Here is a 24,211-nt window from a genome sequence, read left to right on the forward strand (position 1 = left end):
CTTGTACAAGGGCAAAAGAAAACAAGTAATTGAAGGTAAGAATTCATAAACCTGCTCGACGGTCCTCAGCAACTACATTTTTATATCTCCCTTTGACAGTGGCCAGCTTTATGATGTATCTCAATTAAATAGATATTCACCAATGCTAATGGGCATGATAACTGCTAATGTTCCAACTAAAACTAAAAATTTTATGTCTTTTCTCCCTATTTCAACACATAATCCCATCATAGATCACTGGAGAGGAGCTTTCTAGAGGAGAAATATTTTGCTCACAGCCAACCAAAACTGCCCACCACAGAGGGAGAGCCACAAAAATGAGTGCCTTCTCTACCAAAGACCCACGTAAATGAAAAGGAAAAAGAATCTTTACTAGCAGGACAGGAGAGTCATAGAGCAACTCTGTTCCCACTTTGGTGTTCACCTTTGAGAACGGTGAAATCTGAAGTTCCCTTTCATTTTCTCTCTCTGTACATTGCATATAGCAAAGTTTGTAGCATTTTAAATTTTGCTGCAGGATTTCTAATAAAACAAAACAGTAGAGAACACCTCCTTCAAGATTATACCTCTCCAAGAAGAGGCAGTCAGTTCTTGAATGAGCTATCTTGCCCTGGTACTAAAATCAGGCCCAACTTGGACCTGGGATCTACTGTCTCCCTGGCAATGTTTAAAGGCACAGCCTAAAGCTGGGGGGGTGGTCCATATGTGGTATATAAAGGAACTATACACTTGTGAAATATGTAAGAAAGGATGTAAGAAAGGACTCTAAGGCTGTACCTGCGTGCAGGAGACCACCACATATTTGAGCTGACTCTAACTTTCAGATTTATTTGTGTTTCAGGCAGTTATTTTACACTCTAATGATCAGTACTGTGTTATACTAGAGAGCATTTGAACACAGTAGATTACATATGAATGAATAAGTTGTGAATTAGCATAGGGGATTCTAATAGAAAATATTTTAACTAGCCAGTATTGATTTAGCTCTTTATATTAAGATGCATCTTGTTCAAGAAAAAATGAGACAAAGTAAATAATAAAAATTAAAACACTGCGCAAAATTATTTAGTACTAAAATACACATAGCAAGGGGGTTCATAAAACCTCATATACTGGCAGATCCATGATACACAGTTAAATGCCCAAAGCCTGACTCTGACATAAATTTTGGAACCTCAGAGTGAGTTGTTGGAACTTGCAAATTAAGGACAGAGATGACATGTTTCCCAAAGAGTCCTTGAAAGAATTTTGCTGTCATGATAAAGGAAAAAACAATGCAAATATATTAAATTCTTTTTTAAAAATAAACAAAAACCTAATAGTTACCCAAAATTTGTCAACCAAAGAAGTCATGCTGCAATTCAGGTGTTTTCCCTAGCATCCAACATCTGCACATGAATTGAGCACTGTGCTGTTACCTCAGACTCTGATCCCTTTAGAAGTGTGGCTTTAAGAACAAGTAAATATTTTTTTTACAATGGATATAGCTGAGTACCAGCTTAATTCTTAGTTACCAATCTGTAAATAAACTCCAAAGACACATATCTACTCCTGTATTATACGAATTTTAAAATTATACAAGAGAATCAGCTAACCATCTATAAACACAAAATTATGAAAACACATGTAGAGCGATGTAGCCACTATAACCCCTGGCCACTTCCCTCATATTTATTCTCAGCTTAATTTTACAAGAAAATTGGATACGTTTCTAGTATCATTCCAGAGTGCAAAAGCTAATTTAGTGAAACCTTTATATTGCCATAGGCAGATAGGACTCCCCTTCTTCCCGCACTGCCCCCCCAAATGAGAATCAGCTTTATAAAATCACCCTCTCAGCCTCAGTTCTAAACACAAAATCACCATTAAAGTTATTTTTAAACAACCCCCCACCCCGTGAGTCTTCTCTAATAACATGCAACTGATTTCAGTTCCTATTTATTAAAAGATAATTTGGTCAGTTTCTCCTTTGAGATTTCAGAGGAAGAGGCTTTTCCAAGACAGTTAAATTGAACCGATCCCGGCTTTGATCCGTGTGGTTAAGATCCCTTCACAAAAGAAGGTGGCCACTGAGGGGCCGAGCTCCCCGGCCTTTTTAATGGACGACAATGGTATCAACAAACAGCTACTTAATCAATATTTGGCCAGAGCTGCTGAAAACTTCCCTTTCAGATTTTAATTCCTGGTTGTAAAACAACCCTAGAGCAGCCAGTGAGATAAGGTGTGAAACTGACTGCTTAATTGCCGTTTAGTGTCTTGTGAGTTGCGTCTGTGCACTCTTAATGGTTCCTTAATCTTTATTTACTAGAGTGGATAAGTTACCGTTGTAGGGTTCCACCAAACTGAAACTTTCTGGGTCCCAATCTAGGCCAGACTTGCACTGTCGCCGTTGCAAAGCTTTCCATTTCGCTGGTTATTTGTTTATGTATAACTTGAACATTTAATTTCATGATTAGGAAGGATTTTTTGGTTTTGTTTTGTCCTCCGAAAATTCATGCATGTTGAAACCATCGGGGTTTAGTGCAACGCTCCTATTCACTTGATTGATTTCTACATATTCCACTTGCCTGAACCGGGGCACACTTTGTGGTTCCGCCTCACTGCCCCGGCGGGTTTTATTGCTCAGCCCTGGGGACTCTTAAATGACCCTTCGGTAATTATTACACACTGGAAGCCCCTACCTCCTGTTCCGGTGCTATCAACAATCACATCAAACCCCAAAATAAACATATGATTTCAAGCATTAATTAGAAAATCTGCATGTTTTCAATAAGGCTAGAAAGTAAGCACACAGCAGTCACAGCTGAACAACAGGAAAAAGAAATGGAGAGTTGAACTCCCACATTGTCTTCCCGGTTGTTCCTGAGGGCGGGTGCTACTACTACGCTGAGAGACACAGTATGGTGGCCCACTTTAATTCAAGTTCCAATACCAAATATTGGCAAAATGTTTTAAAATGGGTGACATTTCCTTGAGTAGAGTTTCAAGGGTTTCAAAAAACAAATAGGAAATCTGACCCCAAGTCCAGAGATGATGTTAACAACAGATTTCTGATCCTGATATACCGGCTTCAGAGTGGCCCCCAGTGATGAAGGTTCTGGGGCCACAAAGCTATGATTCCACACACCGGTTATTTTAAACTATAGGAAAGTTCATCCTCTGCCTCCCATCCACACCAACCTGACCCCAAAATTTCCCCTCCCTTCCAAATTGGGAGAAACGAATGGCCTTGGTTTTTCCTCACGGACATGACTCCCTTCCTGTGAACGGTCGATCTCTTTTCACGCATCCACTGGAAATGAATATTCCAAAAACTTTACTGGGGGGGGGTGATAGGCATCTATTTCTTTAATCTGATGTCATTTGACCTCGTTAATTTTATAAATTCTCATAATCTTACACACAAAACAGAGCCCAAGCAAAACTTTGGACAACTTTCATTTTCTGAAAATAAAAAAACAAGTAGTTTTTCACAAACATCAAATTGAAGGGTAGAGATGTGAAAGGAATATCAGTTCCCCTGATCCTTTGCCTAAACTCTCGTAGCTTAATCTCTGCGATTGTGGCTAACCTCCCACGCTCACTTGTGAGATTTTTTTAAAGGGTGGGGGGAAGAGTTCTGTGAAAGTGTGTCTCCATCCCAATCAAAACACCAATTTGGCACTCTGGCCTCTTTCCCCTAGCGCTCTCGCACGACCACTTCAAAGCCGCAGCAACAAGTCAGTAATTGTAACTTTGCATCTAAATATTTTAGCGAGTCTTGCCGCCGCGTGTCCATCTACAGTACTCATCTGTCCTCCAATTCCATTAGCGCACAAAGCAAAAATGTTACCCAAAACTCACAAACAGGAAAAGCGTCACTCTGCTCGGAGAAAGGGAGGGGGGAGGAGGAGGAGGAGGAGGAGGAGAAGAAGAAGGAGCAGTTTCTATTGATTAGTCACCGCTTTTGTGTTAAGGGCTTTCTTTAAAATAAGGGGGAAAAATGGGGGAGGTTGCAGAAATTTCACTAATGTGAGCCTCAGGCAAGGGAGAAAAAAAAAAAAAAGTGCAGAAGGGGGAGGCGGGCTGTGTCTAGATGAAAGTGAGAGGGACATAAAGGAGGCAATTGAGTCGGCTGCAGCCCGGCGAGCTAAGCTGCGGGCCGGCCGGAGTGGGGAGGGGCGGCGCGGCGCTTTGGCGCAGGGCGCAGCAGCGGGGGCTCGGGCCATTGTGGCGGCGCCCGCGGGCTCGCTCGGCCGCGCCGGGGGAGGAACAGAGGCGCCCATTGAGCGGCCGCAGCCTGGGGTGCCTGGGCCGGGGCTCCGCTCGTCTCGCTGCGCCTGCTCGGTTCGCTCTGCGGGCCGGGGGGCGGGGTGGAAGGTCCCGGGACTGTCCAGCTCTCTTTCACCGGAGCCTCGAAACCAGAAGGATGGACTTAGCAGGGGCGCAGCACCTAGGGCACGCCGGGCATGGTGCGCAACAGCACCCCACCCTGCGCAGCACTTGGATTGGACGAGGGGAAAGGGAAAGTTGGGAAAAGCAAAAGGGACCGTTTAGGAAAAGGGGCAAAATCTTAGAAAAAAGGGTGGTTCTGACCTCTTTCTGGATGTCTTTCTTCCTGAATCCTAATGTCTGCCGAGCAGTCCCCAGGCCAAAGGTGTCCCCAGGAAAGCCAGTGTCTAGCCCCTACTAGACTGATCTGACAAGAACACCCCGAAGCGGTGGGGGACATCCAAAAGTCCTCCTCCGTCAGCTCTTCCCTCCCCCTCTGCCAGGGCGCTCGCTCAGTGCCCTTTCTCAACATTCATTCTATTTTACAAAAGGGACAGCCTGAGACTTTTGATGCCCAAACAACAGAGGGGAATTTTTGAGGTTTCTAGACTTCAAACTGTAGCTCACTCTTTCGTCTCTCTGGGCCCCGCTTGCCCTCCAGGGCTCATCCGGAAAGGAAACTGGAGGAACTGAAGGGACCCAGGCTGCATCTTCCTTGACAACCCCAAATTAAATTAGACTTTAGTCTCTGAGGGCGTGTGTGTGTGTGCGCGTGCGTGCGCGTGTGTGCGTGTGCGCGTGCACGCACATTCAACGACACAGCCCCCACTGAGGAAAATACTCTGATTTTAAAAATGGTGGCAACTGCCACTGAATGGCAGCCGGCCCAGCTAGGCGACCCAAAAGACTAGAAACATTTTGTAGGTGAAATGGCCACTTTTTCCACGCTAGAGAGTCCATAAAACTTCCTGGCTCAGCGGCTTCTGGGGCTCACTGAATAATTCATCCCTCATTGCAAGCCCATAATGTCTATTCTGGGCCCTTTGTGGAGCTGTTTTCTCTTCTTTTCTCCTTGAATTATAAAAAGGTTGCCTGCCTTTGTTCAATCAAGCTGCTCTGAGCTGAAGCTTTGTCTGGGCCAAGCTAAAGTGTGAGTTTCAATGGACTCTCCAGGCTTTGTCTCCCAAGTTCATCTCCAAGTGTAGATTGTGTAGAGAAGGCCTTCTTTGTAAAAGCTGGAAAAGTTGTACAAATGTTTGACCAGCTCATTTGGGGTGTTTTGTCTCCTGGGCCTTGGTTGCTGGTGCTGCCCAGAGCGGCTGATCTGCCCTGCTGCAGATTCCAGCAACAAGTAGCAAAGCCAGGGGTGCTGGCAAGGCCTCACCCACCACTCCAGGCCCTTGTAGCCACTGCCTCAGGAGCATGCTGGGTTGGGAGAAGTTTGGTTTCTCTGCTCCCGGCCTTCCTTCTGCCCTAGCACCTCCAAGCTACAGCTAGGGCTGGAATAAAAACAGAGGTGTCTTCTCAAACCAGAAAAGCAATCTTCCAAAAACAGACTTACACAGAGTCCACGGGAAGCTCTTGCCTAGAGGGAGGGAAGTTGCCATCTCCCCACTCAACCTCCTTCCACTTGGGGTGCCATTTCTTGATTACATGCATGCTCTGGAGGTCAGTGCTTCAGTTTACTCCCTAAAGTCAGGGGCTTGGTTCCTAACAGCCAACTCTTAAATGTTCTGGGTAACAATTCTGCATTGGTTTATAATGCAGCTGCTCTGAAAGGCCAGCTGTTGCCCCAGAGCTACAAAATGAAGGTGAAGTTACTAGTTTCCTGACCCATAGTCCTACCCTGGACCCCACTCTAGTTAGAGCACGGGTCCAGCTGGTCAGAGTGGTGACTTCTGCAAGCCTGTCTAGGGCACCTCTAAAGCTCAGCTTAGTCCAAAGGCCCTGGGCTCCAGACCAGGGAACTCTGGGTATAGATAGGGTACCTGACCACTCCTAACCATTTTCTAATTTGAAGAGCTACAACTTTCTGCAAGGCCACAGCCACTGAGACACAATTTTTCTCCTGCATGTTTTTTTTTCTAGTTCATTTCACAAGGTACTGATCTATCTCTCTCTCTCTCTCTCTCTCTCTCTCTCTCTCTCTCTCTCTCACACACACACACACACACACACACACACACCAGGTAATATGGAAAAACCCTGCAATTCTTGCTCCCCTGGGGGTAAGATTTTCTCTTGCTGCTGACAGATCATAGCCCACATGGAGTGGGTGGTCTGTACCCCTGGGGGACAGAGGGTGCCTGTCACTAGGGGCCCAAGAACACAGATCCCTTTGACTTGTAACCCAGAGCTTAGGCACTTTGGATTCCCAGACACACAGATTAGACCCTGTCATACTTAAAGCAGCCAACGCGCGCACGCGCGTGCGCACACACACACACACACACACACGCACACACAGTTACAAGGCAGCAGAAGTGGGGCAACTTTAGGCTCCCACTACCCAAAAGAATCATATTCATATTCTCTCTCTCTCTCTCTCTCTCTCTCTCTCTCTCTCTCTCCCCCCCCATTTTTCCCAGAGTGTAACAAGTTTTTCAGACTTAAGTACCCTGTATCCTCAGTCCAAGTAATTCTCAGGGAAGTTCACATCCCATCTCTGGTCTCTACCCAGCACAACTCAGAGTACTAGACAATAAGGAACTGAAAGAGATGTCAAAGAAAACTCATAATAATTTAGTATTGGCATTATTTGAGTGTGGGTCAGTGGCACAACGTTTGCCACGCATGTATGAGGCCCTGGGTTTGACCCCCAGAACGACAAAAATAAATAAATAAATAAAAGAAAGACAAAAAAATAAATAAATAAATAAATAAATAAATAAATAAATAGTAAATATTAGAACAGAGATTTTTGTTTCAATAGCAAGTACTTCTCCGGTCTTTTACTCTAATGTCCTTACCCGAGGGCAGTGACTGTGAGCGAGGCCGGGGCTGAGCTTTGAGATGAGCCGAGCCAGCCTATACCCTCTGGCAGACAAGCGTGAGAACCAGCGCTAGCAGGAACAGAGAGCAACAGCCCGCCGGGCGGCTTACCTCGCTCGCTCAGGATGCCGTCGATGCTGTGTTTAGCCTTTTTCTCGCTTTCCTCAGTTTCCTTCCTCTCCAGATCGGCCTCCTCCTCTTCGCCTTTCCCGAATTTGCTCCTCAGGATGCGGCTGATGGAACTCACTGGGGACAAGAGGAGGAAATGAGTGCACACGATTGAGAAGAGCCAGCCTGATTCCGAGGGAGACCCCAAAGGTTCAGCTGAGGCACTGAACTTGCGCTGGGCTTGGTGCCGCTTCCAGCATCTCAGGGCCTCCATGTCCCTCTCCATCTTCTAGGCCTCCTACTTAAAACCCCCCATCTTTTCATGGGCTTTTAGGTATGCAGACCGAGTCTGGAAATCTCGCACCTCCAATTTAGAACCCATAAATGTCACCGCTATCCCTCTCTTTCAAAATGCAGTTCACCTCAAGCCTCTGTACAACCTAAGAGACTGCCTCCACCACCCCAACCTGGACTCTCCGTCCGCCCCACCTGGATATACTGTGTCCCGCAGTTCCAGGAAAGAACCACAGAGGGCCTGTCGCCTGCAAATCAACTTTTTTTTTTTTTTTTTTTTTTTTTTCTTTTTTCTTTTGTAAATTTCAACAGCAGAATCTTTCCCTATTGTAAAAATCAAAAGAAAATGCACTCTCCCCGATTTATTTTTTCCAGATTCCAGTCTGGTAAACAAATCCATGCTCTGAAATATATCGTCCTCACAGAGGGAAAAAGGGAGTTTCCTTCTAATTAAAAACAAACTCTCCCGCGTGCCCTTGCGCAGGCCCTGCTCTGGCCCTTCCTCCACCTCCGCCTCCCTGAAGCTGCACTGACGCCGGATGGACCCTGGAACTTTCTAGAAATTCAGGCAAGAGCAGAGGTTTTCCCTGTTTTTAGCACAGGACTTTCTCTATAGTACGGCCGGTCTCCCTCCGCTGGGGGTTACCAAAACATTTGTTTCTCTTTAAAAAGAAACATCTAAATTAATAATCGCTTGGCCTGCCCCTCACGTCTCCTTCTCTGCCATCTCAATGGAAATCCGTTTTAGGGAAAACTCTGAGGCTGTTTCCCAGCACCACCACCACCACCCCCCCCCCCCCCCCCCCTAACATTAAACAAGGTTCCTTTAGGGTACTCGGAGTGAGCAGCAGGCGGGTAAGTTACAGACACTCACGTCGCACCTCGGGGAGAAGTTAATGGGCCTCGTACCTGAGGGTACAGTGTTCCGATCACACACCGCGTCCTTGAGTAATTTGTCTCGGATTTCCCAGCTGAACATGCCCGGGTTCTCTCTTTTGTATTCCTCAATTTTCTTCTCCACGTCAGGCGTTGTCACCTGCTTTAAGAGAACAGGCGGGCCCGCGTTGGTACCCGGTATTCTTGGCTGGGCACGGTGTCCCCACCTCCACCTGCATCCTCTAAGAAGGTGTCACTGCTTAGCCAAAGGGCTCCAATTCTGAGGCAGCTCACATTAGAAAGGGGCAGACCGGAAACCACCCCACCTGGGAACCCTCCACCTGCCCAGATAAGCTTGGAGAATGGAATTCAATTAAGAAAACTTATAACACCTTGGAGGCGACCTATACTTTCTGATCCCTGGAAATGAACACAGCTCCTCTGAACCAATACAAAAACGAAACTAAAAATAGAATGATTGAAAGAGTGGGTGAAAAATCAAATTAGGTCAGCTCAAAAGGGCCACAGATTTGAGTTAAAGTGGGGACTGGAATGAGATGTAGCTGGTCGTGTGTTTAGGTTTTTAAATTGACAAATGTGGGCAATTTGAGAGAAAGGCTGTTTCATCCAGCTGAATAAAAGTGTCTCCCAACATTCCCAGGTTAAGCAAGGAACTGGGGAGGAGAGGGAGAAGGACCCGTTTGGGAGTCTTCAGTGTGCCAAAACCCTTTTGATTTTGCTCCCTGGCAATTAGAAAAATCATGCTGGCTTCTCTGTACAACCCAAAGAAAAGGCAGACCCTCTGCAATCTCCTCCCATTCAACCCTAGCCTAGGTGACTCTCATTTTTTTTTCTTAAAGAGAACCAAAATAATCTCAGGATCGCACCTATATTTTTAAAAAGGAGGAGTCAGGAGACTTATTATGAAGGAAGCTAATAGCCCTGGCCTTTGACTCTTTGGAAACAATTTATACTGGAAGAGATTAGAAGTTGGGAGAGAAACCACTCAGGAACCAAATAAGGAACCGTAGCTTCATTTTGGAAAGGACTTGCAGTGGAGGGGAGTTGGGGAGACATTGGGGCAGAATTCTGTAACAGGTGGGGTGGAATTAGGTGTTTGTTAAAATAATCTGATGAGGATTCCAGGGCTACCAAATTTTAAACAATGTTATCTTCTCTAGCATTTGTTGTTCAAGGATCATCAGCAACCAGAATTTCTCATGTCCATAACACACACACACACACACACACACACACACACACACACACACACCACACCACACCACCCCTTTCTGAATTTGAAAAGCACCTCCTTGGAAAATCCCAGATGACAGCCCTTGTTTCCAGCCATCTACTCCCATCCAGCTGAAGGCAGCCATGAGTACACCAGACCAGGCCCCACTCTCACCTTGGGCTTGCTGCCTCCAATGGCACCAGGGCGGATAGAACCTGTCTCCTGATACCTGCACAGGATCTTAGAGACGCAACCGTGGGATACCCGGAGCTGGCGAGAGATGACGCAGGGCCGAATGCCGTGGTGGGCCATCTCCACAATCTTGTGGCGGATGTGGTTAGGCAAAGGCCTGCCGTTGATAAATACTCCTCCGAGCTGGTTGACCCGGCCCTGGCCGAGGGGGGTAGACACTGGGAGGAGAAGGTGAAAAAGAGCCAGGAAAAAAAAAAAATAGGAAGATGAGAAAGCGGCAGGTTAGATAAAATCTCCTAATTTTGCATCCCTCTGACCAGTCTGCATATGACAGTCCCACACAGTCGGACTGCCTGTCCCAGACACTCTTTCAGTTACATTTGTTTAACTAATTAACCAGTGCAGGGGCATATAATCTCTTAGAAAGTAAGTAACTTGGGTCAAGATAGCTAGCTGCAAACTGTCCTCCTTTTGGGCCCTTGGAGGGCTTCAACTTGGAGGGAGACTGTTTTTCCACAGCTGCCACGAAACTCTGGGGCCGCTGGGTCTCAGGCAAGCTGACAGCCTTTAGGGTTTCTGGATTAGAGTATAGCAGGCAAAGGTTAGGTAGGGTCCCGAGAGGACGCACAGGTGGTAGCCGGTATCACCTGTTACACCTCGGGACCACAGCAGAATCCCGAGGCGGGTGTGCTTGTGGACACCTGACCACGATTACTGCTCTGGATATTGCAGTAGACACTGGATGGAGGGCAAAGGACACTTCCAGAATCCCGGTCCGGTGCCCTAGCCTCCCAAATTATTTGGAAGTGTTCGGGTTTGCAGTGATTTCTGTCTCTCCGGAGATACTCAGAATCTTCAAGCAAACCTAGAGATGGTCCCAAACATGTGGTAGAAACTTCGAGAAGCTACTTGAGTTGAACGAAACTTTAATTGATGAATACTAAAAGAATTCCTGGATATAATTTGCGAGCCAAACGAACCACCACAATTTTGCACAGTAGGAAAATTCTTGCTGAACTAGCAAGAGTTTCCCCCAAATGGGTCCAGCCAGGATAATTTCATAACAACTTTGGATGGACCGATTGCGAGGTTGCTTCCGGTACTTCGAAGCTGTTCACCACCTTCCTCATCCCGACAACTCCCAAACAACCCGGCAAAGTGGAGGCTGCCAGGAGCAGGCCGGGCCGCCAAGCTCTGTGAGGGATCATAGAGAACATCGCTCTCTCACGCAGTCAGAAAGCTTACTGGGGGTTCGTTCCCACACCACCCCCACTACTGCTTCTTGGGGTGGGAAGCATTGGGGAATGGGTTCACCAGACATGCCTGAGGAGGCCTTGGAGACCCGGGGTGGGATGCGGCAGCCCCTGTAGGCCCGGGATTCCGCCTGCGCTGAGGCCCTCGCTTACCTTCCAGCGGGAAGCCGCTGCGTGGGTAATTCTGCCCCGGGCCGGGCCGCATCATCCTGGGCACAGCGCCGGCCAGCGTGGTCATCCTGGGGGCAGCTTCGCTCGCAAATTATATCCAGGTGAAGGCGAAGCGGAAAAGCGAGCACTGAGCGCCGGGTGACCCTCGGGAACTCTCCAGATCGAGAAGTGCTCCTCCCCAAAAAAAGGCTGGAGAAAGAGGAGGGACCCAGGGAGGGGGGCTGCCAGCTCCTAGTCCACAGGCTGGGGATGGATCCCGGAAAAGGAGCGAGTGAGGAGTCCCCAGAGTGCAGGATCCCAAGCCCAGGGTGGAGAAGTTTGGTACGAGTTTGGCGGGACGGCCCCTCTGCTGGGGCCACCGGCCAGGGGGCTCAGAGCGCCGCGAGGATCGCGGGCAGAAGGGTTGTGACCAGGCGGGAGCGAGTCTCCTCCCGTCGTGACACCGAGTGCAGGGATCCGGGCTCGGGAGCATTTATTAGTTCTTTCACCCAAAGCTTGGTCAAGAGCCCTGAGCTGCGATTGGCCGACGAGGAGACCGTCCCGGGTGGCGAAGACACGCGCTGATTGGGCGACAGCGGCTACTTTCTCTTCCCATCCCTGACGGTGCCTAGGCCTCCGCCGACCCCGAGAGGGACCCGAGCTGTGCCCCTTCCCCCGGAGAGATGGGCGAACCCGTGGAAAGTGGGAGAGACAGCCCGAGGGTGATGAGAGCAGCTGGGGGAGGAGAAGGGTCAGCGGTGTCTGCGTTACTCTCTACGCTTGCATCCCTCGGTTCTCTTTTCTATTTCTGTGTGTCTGTCCCGATCTCTTTCTGTGTCTCTTCCTGTGAGCCTTGCTCAATCTCTGTCCCTCTCATTCTCTCTGTCTCTGCTTTTCACCTGTGGCTCTCTCCCGGCTTATTACCACGGGAGGGGGCACAACTCCAAGAAGACACCGGGAGCCCCAGATGTGTTTAGCTTTCCTTCCTCCTGTCTGTCACTGCCCCTGAGCCTGGGCTTGTTATATGAGCCTCCCTGTGTGACTCCTCTCAGAAGAGCCCTGAATGTGCCTAAAATGTTCTTTTGTCTTCCTCAGGCAGGAGCTGAAGGCTCGGTGGGGTAGGCTGAAACCTAAATGTGGCTAGGCCCTAGGACTGTTAGCTGCAGGCTGGGATGGGGGGACTCAACTCCTTTTCTTGATTTAAAAACCCTCTGGGAAACTGGGGCTTTAAATCTCCGCATACAGATTCCCCAATGCACAGATGCATCTATATGTTAAAGTTTTGCCCGGCTGCAGCGTTTGTTCTCAGGAATTTATTATGGCATTCAGACTAAACTGCTGGAAAAATAAAAGGAGCAAAGTCTTGGCTAGGAGCTGAAGTGTCCCCAGCAGGATATGACGCCAGGAGTGTTGTAAAGACTGTCTGTCCTTAGAGAAGGTACCATTGTGCATAGCCTTTTATTTATAACTTGGTAAGTGCCAGCGAACTCGCCTCCTTTACACCCCCGAGTGCCAGCCCCGCGTTCTGCACTGCGCTTTATTCCCTCAAGTCTATTCAGGGACTGTCACTCCAGGGCCTCGAGGTATTCAGGGCCTTAATCAATCAAAAGGATGAGAATCGGGCAGGTTTTTTTCCCTTTGAAATAAAGAAAACAATGACTTCTGGGCTTCAAGTTCCCCCTTTTCCTTTTACGATTTTTGAATTTCTCCTGTCCTGGAGTGCTCCACCTCTCTGTTTCCCTCCTCCAATCTTCTTTGACAGTTTTGACATGAACTCGGGCCCCCAATTCTACTTGCCCACCCCCTAATTAAGGCAAACTCAGGAGACAAGCTTGAAGAGTGGTGGAGCTGTTCAACAGCCCAAGAACTGGCCCTTTAAGAATCTACTCACAGTGGGGAAACTTGGGTAGCTCTCCATTCCCCCTGATGCGAAAAGGCTTGGTTGACCCTGGGAGCCAATGTGGCAGGCCTCTGGAGACTCCAGAAAATGCTTGGACCCCACCCCACCCCCATCCACCCACACTTGGGGAGGCATTTATATCCATAGTACAAAGCCTAGAAGCTGCTAAAACCTGTTTGCAAGGAAGTCTGTTTAACCTGGTTTTACATAAAATGATTCCATTTGTCAAGGGGAAAACTTTCTCATTTCCTTAAAGTCTGTTTCCTAAACCACCAGGCATCAATAGTATCTGAGGACTTAGGCTTTTCCTGAGTTTTCTGCCTCCCAAAAGTTGAGCAGAGCTGACTTAGCACATTGTAAGGTCAGCAGTAAATTGTTTGGAGAAGGGGGGGAGACCCTCGGTGTATTTAAAGAGAGCAAATTCAGGCTGCACACTCAATGTAATGGAACACTTCCATGAGATTTAGATACCTCCCTCCGGGTCTGAGTCCCCTTTGTTTGTGAGTCCAGGCTGGGTCTCTTCAGCAGAGTGATCTTTCCCGGAGAGCTGGCAAAACTAGCTTATTTGTGACGGGTCAGCTGCAGATTCCTTCCTGGGTTTCCAAACTCCCCTGAGAGACTTTTACTGATGTATTCCCAGTTAACTGCCCATGGGTGCTGGTCCTCTAGTACAATCATAAACTAGTCCCCGCTTGCTATGAAAATGTACACTCGGGCAGAGAAGATATGTGAGGGTGGGGGCCTGAAGCTTCTAGGTGGATGACCCAGGTTTTTCTCCTTCCCAGCCCAGCACTCTGGTTTACACACAGTCAGAGGATTAAATTCAACTCATCTTCCAGCAGAAAGCCAGAGAATCCAGAGGGAGCTGAGTAGATACTCAGGCTGCCGACCGACAGCTGGGCTATTTCTAAAGGTCTTGAGAGTCTAATAATGCCCTGTGATTATTCTAGAAGATCTACTCAGGAAGGCCAAGCAGTAGTATTGGCTGAGGCTCTCCAGTCAATGGCACCCGCAGCTGCTAAACCAAACCCTGCACAGAATGATGTGCAACAGGTCACTGGAAGGCCTGGTAGTAACTGGTTTCTTAGAGGCTTAGAAGGACTAATTATAGTTTCAATACTGTGACCCCCTCTCCCCTTCTCTGAGGCTGGGGCCTGGCTCTTAGTCCCCCCCACACACACACAAATATCTCCCAAAGGCGAAACCACCCACTTTGCAACCCCCAGAACCAAAGAACATCAACTCACACTACTTCTTCACTTTGGAGTCACTGGGCCACCAAATCCAGGTGCCCAAACTGGCCACCTGTACAGCAGCTAAATGGTGAGTCTGGCAGGGTGAGGGCAGGTTCTCTGCAACTCTGAACCCATGTTTGGTCAGTGGCACCATCCTCTAGACTCATAGAGTACCCCAAATGTGTCCAGGGGAGTCCCTACAACAAATTTGTAAAAGATTTGGCATCCATCCCTACCACCCCCTGATTTATAAAATGAAGGCGGAATATTGAGACAATCTGACAATCTTAATAATTTAAACCCCAACAAAGGAGGGGTGGACTTTGTTCTTGAGTCTTGTGTTCCTCCTCTCCCAGTCTCCAAGGTGGTCCAGGTGAAACAGAGTGGGCTGGTGGTCCGGGCCTGAGTGGAACATATTTTGTTCACATGAAGGTGAGACCCAGACCTACAACCCAAACACAGTGGAGTGACTTCTACCTGGACAGGCCTCCTCTGTGAGGTCTCCTCACTAGGAGATCCCCACACAAGTGTCACTAGACATCAGAGGGATGACCTCACTTCCAGGAGAATTCCAGTTTTAAAAGGGAATTATAGTCTATTTAAAATAATGTATCTGACTGTATTGTGTTGGGAGAGGGGAGTAAGGTGATGGGGTCCTCCTCCAGGACCCATTCTGTGGGGTCTGAAGGGTCAAGCACTAAGACACTGGCTGGTCCATAGGGGAAGTGCCTAGCCAGGCAGCTGGCGGCAGGGTGCACTTGGACAACCCCATACAAAACCTCAGTCCTACAAACAGGCTGCTGATCACTCACAGGAAGGAAATTAAAACTACAGGTTCCAGAGCACCGCCTTCTTGGCCAGATGCAATGGTACAGATTGGTGTGGGGGGCCGGAGGGGGTGTTAAACTCATGGTGCATCACTGCCAGAAGGACAGCAACGGTCACTAAGCACCCCCCTCCCCATTGTTCGTCAAAAGCCTTGGCACCACTCTTCTCGTTTAAAAAAAAAAAAAACGGTCGGGTAAACTCGGATTTAGGAACTGGATGTGGATCTGGGAACCGCATTGAAATGTGTGGGCCAGCCACAGCCAGTTTGCCCCTGCCATGACCTATACAGGAGGGAGCCTTGGGGAACTGTGAACCAGTTCACAATAAAGAACATATGGTTTGTGGGAAAGAGAGAGGAAAGAAAAAGGGGGAAATGAAAAGGAAAATGGAGAGGAAGAGAAAAAAAATAAGATTGCAAAACACTGACGGAGGCAGGAACTACATTTGCTGGTCTACTGAAGTTCCCTTGTGAAATTTATACAAACATGGACTTCAAGATGCCACCGCCTGATGCGGGGTGGGGGCGGCACCTTGCAATAAAATACAATAAACAATTGATCCTCTCTGCATGACTTGATAGGAGTCTACTGGGGAAGAGGATTTGATGCCTAAAAGAGAAATTAGGCTCTCTCTCTCTCTCTCTCTCTCTCTCTCTCTCTCTCTCTCTCTCTCTCTCTCTCTCTCTCTCTCGTGTGTGTGTGTGTGTGTGTGTGTGTGTGTGTGTGGTCGGAAGGTAAAGTCCTTAGCCTGAGGACTGACTGGCTGGTCCAGAGAGCAGCCTGGGCCTTATTTGTGCAAAGGCCTAGATGGGGCAAGTAAAGAGTGAAGAGAAGTAAGGTTTCTAAAGCTGGCTAATGTTAGTTCCAGCAAAGAGGTAGGCAAATGACCCTTTCAGGAACTCCTGAGACTGCGTACCCCACCCCTCTCCAGGGGCAGGGGGATGGTGGAGTGGGAGAGCAGTAGTGGTGCTGCCTGGCGAGGTAACAGGCCTATCGTTGGGTGAGTGTAGACCTGTCTCCGACTGGAGAGGTGCCTGCGTCAGGGCTAGTGGGTTGCCCCGGCTTCACTGCCTCCCAAACCTTCTGCTCACAGGACAATTTTGCTGGAGATGTTTTCAACCGGAAGGAAGAGGGTTGGATCGCTAGAAGCAACAAGAGAGAAACCTGGAAGAAAAATGTTCAAGCGCAGGGCGTCCCTGCTGAGTCTGGACGCGCTCCACTGGGGGGAAGGGAGGAGGGAGCCTGAGGAGGCGGGATGCGAGTGAGCTCAGCACCCGGGATCCTTGGGTTTTAAAGGCACGTCTGGAGCTGGAGACCGCGCAGCCCACTGAGCGGAGGAATGGCAACAGGTGGAGGAGGCAGGGTTCCCCGCCTCCAAGCCTGGTGCGCTCTGGCCAGAGACTCGCCTGGAGCGGGCCTGCGGCCTGGAGGAGACCTCGGGAAGCCGCCGCGTGCACCTGCTCGCAGACAATCCCGGCTGAAGCCCCTGTGGCTGGGCAGTATGCGGGGTACACAGAGGAAGGGAAAATGGTGCTATAGTTGGAGCAGGACCTTGCAGGATCCCAGGACTCTTTAAAAGTGGGGAAGGAGGCCAGTAGAAGGAAACGGAGAAGGAGGAAGAAGGGAAAAAGAGAAAAGAGAGGAGAGAGAAAACCATAAAAAAAAAGCCAAACCAGAATCTCCAGCTCTGAATTACTAGATGAGCCCCGTATTAAATTCCTTCCTAGACCTTAAACTTTTTCTGCACCCCTCTTGTTTCCTCCATCTCCTGTGTACCCGAGGAGGAAAATTCCCCTTCCTGCTTTGAAATACAGTTTCTCCTTCTCTAGGCAAACCGTCAATCCAGCAGGATGCTGGTGAGTGGAGAAGTACAGTTAGTTTAAATCAGAAGCTTGGAAGTGGAAGAACCAGGAAGGATCCTGTAAAAAAAGGAGGAGGAGGAGGAGGAGGAGGAGGAGAGGAAGGAAGGAAGGAAGGAAGGAAGGAAGGAAGGAAGGAAGGAAGAAAGGGCGAAGGAAAGGAAAGAAAAGAAAAGGAAAAGAAAAGAAAAGAAAAGAAAAGAAAAGTGACCATCTTGGACTATGAAACCGGTGAAAAGCCAGAGAGAGATGCTTGGATTTAGCTGCAAACAACCTCAGTGCTGTGGCAGCTAAGTACTGACCCAACACCATCTCTGAGCCATCTTGCAGATAGCTGTCCTGGGTCCCCACAGTGGCCCCTCACTCAGGTCAGGATCACAATCTTCTCCTGAAAAAAGTCGGGGAGGGTATTCCAGCCCCGAGCCTGGGCCAAGAGTCAAGACAAGTAGCCCCAAGAGGAATGCATTTCAGAGAGCCTTTCTTCCTCTTTTCCTTTCTTTTCCAAACGAAATCTAATACTATCTGGCTGCAAAAATATATATCACGGGCCTTGAGTCTGAAAGATTAACATTTGGATATGTAGGAAATGCAATCTGCATGCCTAATTGATTCTCAGCGTATCAGTTTAAAGGATAAAGATCAATATCTGCATGATGGCTATTGTATTAATAGGGACATAAATAAAGGCCAAAGAGTCGTTACCCAAACCTTTGAAGCTGCTTCCTGACTCTGTGGCCCTCCTCCGGGGCCACTCTGTCACCCCCACTTTCTGCTGGGCTAGAAATACTGGCTTATCCTACTGGGGAAGGGAGTGGAAAAGTTAACGGAATCAATGATACAGCCACAGAGGATTTTTACACAACCAAGCTCTAAGAAAGGACGGCAGTGGACCTAAAAGCTGAAGGTTAGTATTCAAGCTAAACATGCCACACTCAGACACCTAGAAACAGACACACAGCAAGGGGTGGGTTCCCAACTCTCCACAGTCTCGAGGACCCTAGGAACCGAGAGTCCGCCTCACCACCAGCTCTCAGAAGATACTTTGGGGGAAATTCAGGAGTGGGCAATCCCGGCTCCTGCACGTGCCTTCTAGGTGGGTCAGAGGCAGCTAAAAAGGCACGGAGTGTGGAGCTGGAGAATGACTACCAAGCTGGACCACATTCTTTGAAGAGGAAGCCATCCCCAGCAGAGGACACGGAGGTGAGTTGGAGGTGAGCTCCGGGGAGTGAAGCTTCCTCAAGGAAAAGAGATGGTGTACACTGGATTCCTACAAGAACCCCTCAGTCCACTCGTTGCCAATTAGTCTGAATCTTACCCATCGCCTCCACCCGGAGCCTGCTCTGCCTGGAGAATATTTCCAATGCAAATAAATCACCCTCGCCATCCCCCCTTCTCCATTAATTAAGAGAGACATTTCTACAAAACGAGTGTAATCTTTATTAATTACGCAGCCCTCAGAGCGCGGTTCGCATCAATCATTCCCAAAGCGAAAGTACCTCGGGCGCCCGACCTTCTCCCAGAGCGTGTTTGAAGGAGCCACGATTTTCGTCTTCTGGGCTGTCCTTGCAGGGGTGGCCAGAAGGGATGCCGCTACCGAGCGCTAAGGCCTTTCTGGCTCACCGGAGTGGTCTCTGCCCCCCTTGCCACGGTCTGGAGCCGGCTCTGAAAAACCTCCACCCATGACCCTCCCTCATTTGGGCAAGCGCTTGTTGGCACCTTTTGAGCACATTCCTTGTCTTCTAGTGGCTCAGGACTCCCAGTTGTTTTCCGGCTTCTGATGTGCAAAGAAGAGTCTGTGCATTGGGAATCTGTAAGCGGAGATTTAAAGCCCCAGCTTCCCAGAGAGTTCTTAAATCAAGAAAAGGAGTTGAGTCCCCCATCCCAGCCCACAGCTGGCAGTCCTAGGGCCTAACCACATCTAGGTTTCAGCCTACCCCACCTATCCTTCAGCTCCAGTCTGTGAAGGCCTCAATGGGAGCCACGAACCTGAGCGATTCAATCTCTGGGGCCATGTGGTAGGAAGAGGAAGTTAAAAAAACCAGTTCCATCTGTCTCCCCATGACACTTATTAAATCTGCCCTGGAGAGTGGGGTGGGGAGATTTTTTAGAAGCCATCTGGGTGACCAATACCTCCTGGTCCCCAAGGGGGATGAGTACACTGCTCCAGGGGCCTGAGGTGGGGTGGCTGCACTCCAGTTCTTTCAGGAAGAAAATTCAGCATCTAGGTAGCCAGTGAGAAAGCTGACTGGAGATGGGGCAAGGGGTAACTTCCAGTTCCCTGAAGCAGTCCTACCACATTCTGGTCTTCAGATGACAGGGACTCTGGGTGCTGCCCTGGGGAGGAGTGACCTGGTGGTGACTCTTGGCCTCTTGGCCTGGCCTTGCCCCCTACCCTCCTACCCACAAGTCCAACATCATCCTGGCAGGTCATGCCCTCCTGCTGTCTTGAGCCTGAACCTTAGGGTATGAGATTCCCCCATTTCTGTAGGACTAAAGTGGGGTGGTCAGGACCCAAACCCTTAGGACAATGATATCCAAGGCCTGAATGGGTAATGAGTGGTCTGTGAATCTTTCTACCTGGGCCTTGAGCATCCATTCCTAGTTGACTCTTGCCTTTACAACCCAATTATAGAGATGAAACTCAGCTTCCCTAATCCCTGGCTCTGGAGCATCCCTTCCTTAAAGGACCTTGTGACCGGCTTATACCTTTTTTGCTTTCTTGTGCACTCTTGGGCTGTGGCTCCTTTAGGAGCTTTCCCCAGGAGGTGCAAAGTCACCACCCCCCATACAGAGTCTCCTTTTAGAGGGGCTGCCCAAGCTGCCTAGCTCTAGCCCACAGTCTTGGGTACCACGGTATCTTGTGAAGAAACACTGGCTGTGGGATGCTTTGGGTAGCCACAGGCCCAAAAAGCCCGAGGAGGGTGAGGACCACCCTCCTGGCTCTGGCTGCATCTGGAGTGCATTCCTTTTTGTCCATCATTGCCTTGGTACAGAAGCAGGTTGAACTCGGTGCTGGGCATCCCCATTACCTGCCATTCTTTCCTTTACCTCATAGAAAAGCTCTCAAGTAGGGATGGGGCTCATTTGTTCACAGGTCACAGCCTGAATCAGAGGCACCCACAAAATTTGGGTATCTTCATCTCTCATCTCCACCTCCACTGACTGTAAAGGGGCAGGTCCTGGAGTAAAGTATGGTGTGTGTGTGTGTGTGTGTGTGTGTGTGTGTGTGTGACTTGGATGAGCTAGAAGTGCCTTACTCCACACTGTGAGGATAAGCTATGTGCCCCTTTAGTGAGCTTTCTGGAAGCTGACACCACCTTAGTGGGAGATGAGAAAGACTTCCCTCGCCCCACAGAATCAGAAGAGGTAGAGATGCTGAAGAACTTGTTCTCATTCCCTGGCTGGTGGCTTTTTGAGATAAGCAGAATAGACACAAAGAGATCCAGAAAGGAAGAATACTACCCACAGGGTTTCACAGGTTATCAATAGAAAGGCTTTGGAAGCATCTTTGGAAGCCTTGGATTTTGGGACCAAGAGGAGAAAGTGGAGGTGACAGCAGGTGCTTCTGACAGAGGACCTTGAAAAGTGGCCCCAATATTTGCTCAGCCTAAGAGAACCACTCTTGTCTGTCTCAAACATCATCAATAAAGTGAAATGTCATATCTTTGTCCCATTTAGCCAGAAAGCAGAACAAAAATCTGAAGCAGAGGTGAGCAGCTCTACATAGAAAGAGAATGTCACAACAGGGACATGCATGTCACCTTGTCATAAAAATGGTCATTTCTGTGACTCTGGACAAGGTCACATTAGGGCACAGACCTTAAAAACCCAAACTTTAGAGTCGCAAACTGGGTGGTTTCACAAGGGGACCCAGGAGGACAGGAGCAGCCCCAGGGCTTTCAGGACCACAATAAGAGGAGAAATGTAGACCACACTAAGAGGAGAAATCAAGTAAGTTGTCTGAGCTCACAGACAGAAAAGTATCCTTAGAAGGATGGTGTTAGAGAAATAATAATAATAATAATAATAATAATAATAATAATGATATTTTAAAACTGGAAAGAGAACTAGAGAGAAAAAGAGAGAGATCTGAGTGGGCTCACACAGAAGAGCTAAATAACTGCTTGTGGATGGACACATTGGCACCCAGAGATATGAACTGAGTTCCACATCATGTCATTCCTACAGCCTGTGGGCATGGACGGGATATTGCATGTCTGGAGACAACAAGAGGTCAGACTGAGGTGAGAGAAAGGACCTTCTGAAAGAAAAACATGACAACCATGTTACTATGTCAGAAACACCCTTACTTAGTATTGCTTTAATAATTCAATTTGTTTCACTCTCAAGATGCTGAAATCCTTTGTTTAAAAAGAATAAAGGGGCAGAGGTTGAACTTTGCCATCTCAGATCACAAAGATGTACAGAATCTGGGGCAAAGATTGTATGTGAATAACATTGGAAGGCTATGTGAATAATATGGGTTCTTAGAGAGCTTATGGATCCCCATGGTGACACATGCCTGAAGTCTAGCATTTGGGAGACAGAAGTAGGATGATCAGGAATGGCACACATACTGAATCATGAGACACCATTTCAATTTTTTAAGTTAAAAAGTACAAATAAAATAGACATTATGGAAGTGGCAGGGTGGGGACTCAAGAAGGAAATGTCCCCAAGCCCCTCCCAATACCAACAGGCTGGTGAGCTCTGTCTTCTGTCATCTCCTCTGCCATCATCTCACTGTCTGTCCAGGAACTCACACCACTCCATGAGACTCCTCCAAGGACATGTCCAGAGTCCTAGCGTTGACAGCATGAGGCAGCCTGGAGCTCCCTGGTCAGCTACCTAGGTTCCTTACACAAATAAACAACTATCTCTCTAGAACTGGGGAAACCCGCATGTGTTGACAACATTGCTTAAACTAAACTACTGATATATTTACTGAGAGTTTCCTTTATGCTGGTATTGTTTCCAATATGATACAAAGTTTCACTTACTGCTTATAACATAGTTAACTTAAGCCAGGAACATGGAGAGGCCAATGAACTTGTATTTAGTCACACAGCCAGGAAGTTCTGCTGCTAGGATTTAAACTCAGAACAATGTTAGTTGCTGACTCTTTCCCATCCAAAACCCCCAATTTCCAAGCACTCCTATCAAACTTACAACAGATGAGAGCTAAAAACTACCTAAGGAAGTTGCTTTCATTGTTTATCTGACAAAATAACTTGTAGAAAGTTGTTTTTTATTTTGAGTAAAGGTCTCACTCTGAAGCCCAGGCTGACTTAGTACTCACCATCCTCCTGCCTCAGCCTCTCTAGGTCTAGGATCCTAAATATGGACAATCACCTCCAGACAAAAGTCACCTTTAATGCTTCACCAAGGCACAGATCTAGCTTACCTCAATCAAAAGAATTTGGAAATTTACCCCGCTTCTGTGATCTTTTAAAATACACGAGGTATAATGCCACTATAAACTCTTTAAATAATCTTCACCATCCTCCTGCCTCAGCCTCTCTAGGTCTAGGATCCTAAATATGGACAATCACCTCCAGACAAAAGTCACCTTTAATGCTTCACCAAGGCACAGATCTAGCTTACCTCAATCAAAAGAATTTGGAAATTTACCCCGCTTCTGTGATCTTTTAAAATACACGAGGTATAATGCCACTATAAACTCTTTAAATAATCTTTTCTACTTCTCCGGGAACACTTTTTTAGTCTGAGACCAGGGTTTCGAATTCTGGAGAGACAAGTGGCAGGCAGAGAAGGGAGTGTTTGAGAACCGGGTTAACAGCTCTCCAAACACTGCTGCTGGGTTCAGATCTCGGCTCCTTCTGGGCTCCTACACCACCTCTGCCTGTGTCCTGGATAGGAACAGAGTGGAGCGGGCAAGCATGGCCCCTTCCCGAACTAGGAGGAATTTAGAAACCCAAACCCTGCCGGTCCCACTGATCGCCCTGGTCGCCCTGATTTTTATTTTTTATTTTATTTATTTAAAAAATTCTGAGACAGGGTCGGCTATGTAGCCCAAGCTAGCCTGGGACTTGCTATGTAGGCCAGCCTGGTCTCAAACTTTCCGCGACCCTCCGGCCAGTGCCTCCCAAACTCTGGGATTTCAGGTGTACCGTCATGCCCTCCTTGCACTATTAATTGTCCAGTGTCGCAAAATTGTCCAGACGCAAAACTGGAGCTGGACGCTCAGCAGAAGGCCGGTTTTCCTGGCGGAAACCACACTCCTAAAAAAACAAACAAACAAACAAACAAACAAACAAAAACATTACTTTGTGCATTTGTGCTTTTTCTGATGGTTATGAACTTTCTGTAGACTCTAGGAGTGGCTGGTAGGAATCCAGGGGTAATAAAAGTTCCATCTGTTCATCCACCCATCAAACCCTGAAATCCCGAAATGTCGCTGAGTCCCTAGACCTGAGGCTGAAGACCAAGTTCATACAAAGGCAGACGAGGGTTCTGGGTGTGGCTCGGTTAGCTCGGTTAGCTCGCCCGGGACCTGGGTGAGTGGGCCGGACATAGGAAACAGTGCTGGACATAGAGCTCAGCTTGTAAAGTGCTTGAATAGTATTCAAGAAACCCTGGGTTCATGCCCCGCACTGCATAAAACCCAAACCCGTTGTGGTGGCAGTGCCTATAACCTCAGCATAAAGGCAGGAGGAGCAGAAATTCAAGGTCATCCTCAGCTCGAGAGTTCGAGGCCAACTTGGGCTACAAAAGTCTTCCTCTCTCCCTCCCTTCCTCCCCCCTCCCTCTCTCCCTCCCTCGTCTCCCTCCCACATCTCCTCCTCTCCTCCTCCCCCCCTCCTCCTCCTCTCCCCCTGTCTCCCTCTTCCCCCAGTCTGGGCTGGGAATTAGGGTGCCGGGACAATCTAGAGTCTCTGGTCTACCGGCACAGAGATCCGCGCCTGCGCCTGAGTTCCTATCCTGTCTGGGATTCTGTCCTGCTCAGAAGACCCACGGGATAGGACAGAGCGCACCCCTCCGACCCCACAGCCGCCCTTGGGGGGTCCCAATCTTTGGCTG

At 48.4% G+C, this 24,211-nt stretch overlaps 1 protein-coding gene across 2 annotated transcripts in view; it reads right to left on the reverse strand.

The window, feature by feature from the left end:
• Positions 1-11,820, reverse strand: part of Pax3 (paired box 3) — a 94,510-nt gene extending 82,690 nt beyond the window's left edge. Inside the window, exons 1-4 of one of the 2 annotated variants that reach the window (XM_008825810.2) lie at positions 11,353-11,820; positions 9,929-10,164; positions 8,554-8,683; positions 7,354-7,488 (exon numbers count right to left, since the gene is read on the reverse strand). In XM_008825810.2, the coding sequence (XP_008824032.1) occupies positions 7,354-7,488; positions 8,554-8,683; positions 9,929-10,164; positions 11,353-11,437 (586 nt within the window). In that variant the 5' untranslated portion in view covers positions 11,438-11,820. The remainder of the gene's footprint in view (positions 1-7,353; positions 7,489-8,553; positions 8,684-9,928; positions 10,165-11,352) is intronic. The other variant, XM_008825811.3, reaches the window with a different exon arrangement.
• Positions 11,821-24,211: the final 12,391 nt, after the last annotated feature.

This window comes from Nannospalax galili, unplaced genomic scaffold (genome assembly GCF_000622305.1).
Source record: "Nannospalax galili isolate Female #2095 unplaced genomic scaffold, S.galili_v1.0 scaffold127, whole genome shotgun sequence".
Lineage (NCBI taxonomy): Eukaryota > Metazoa > Chordata > Mammalia > Rodentia > Spalacidae > Nannospalax > Nannospalax galili.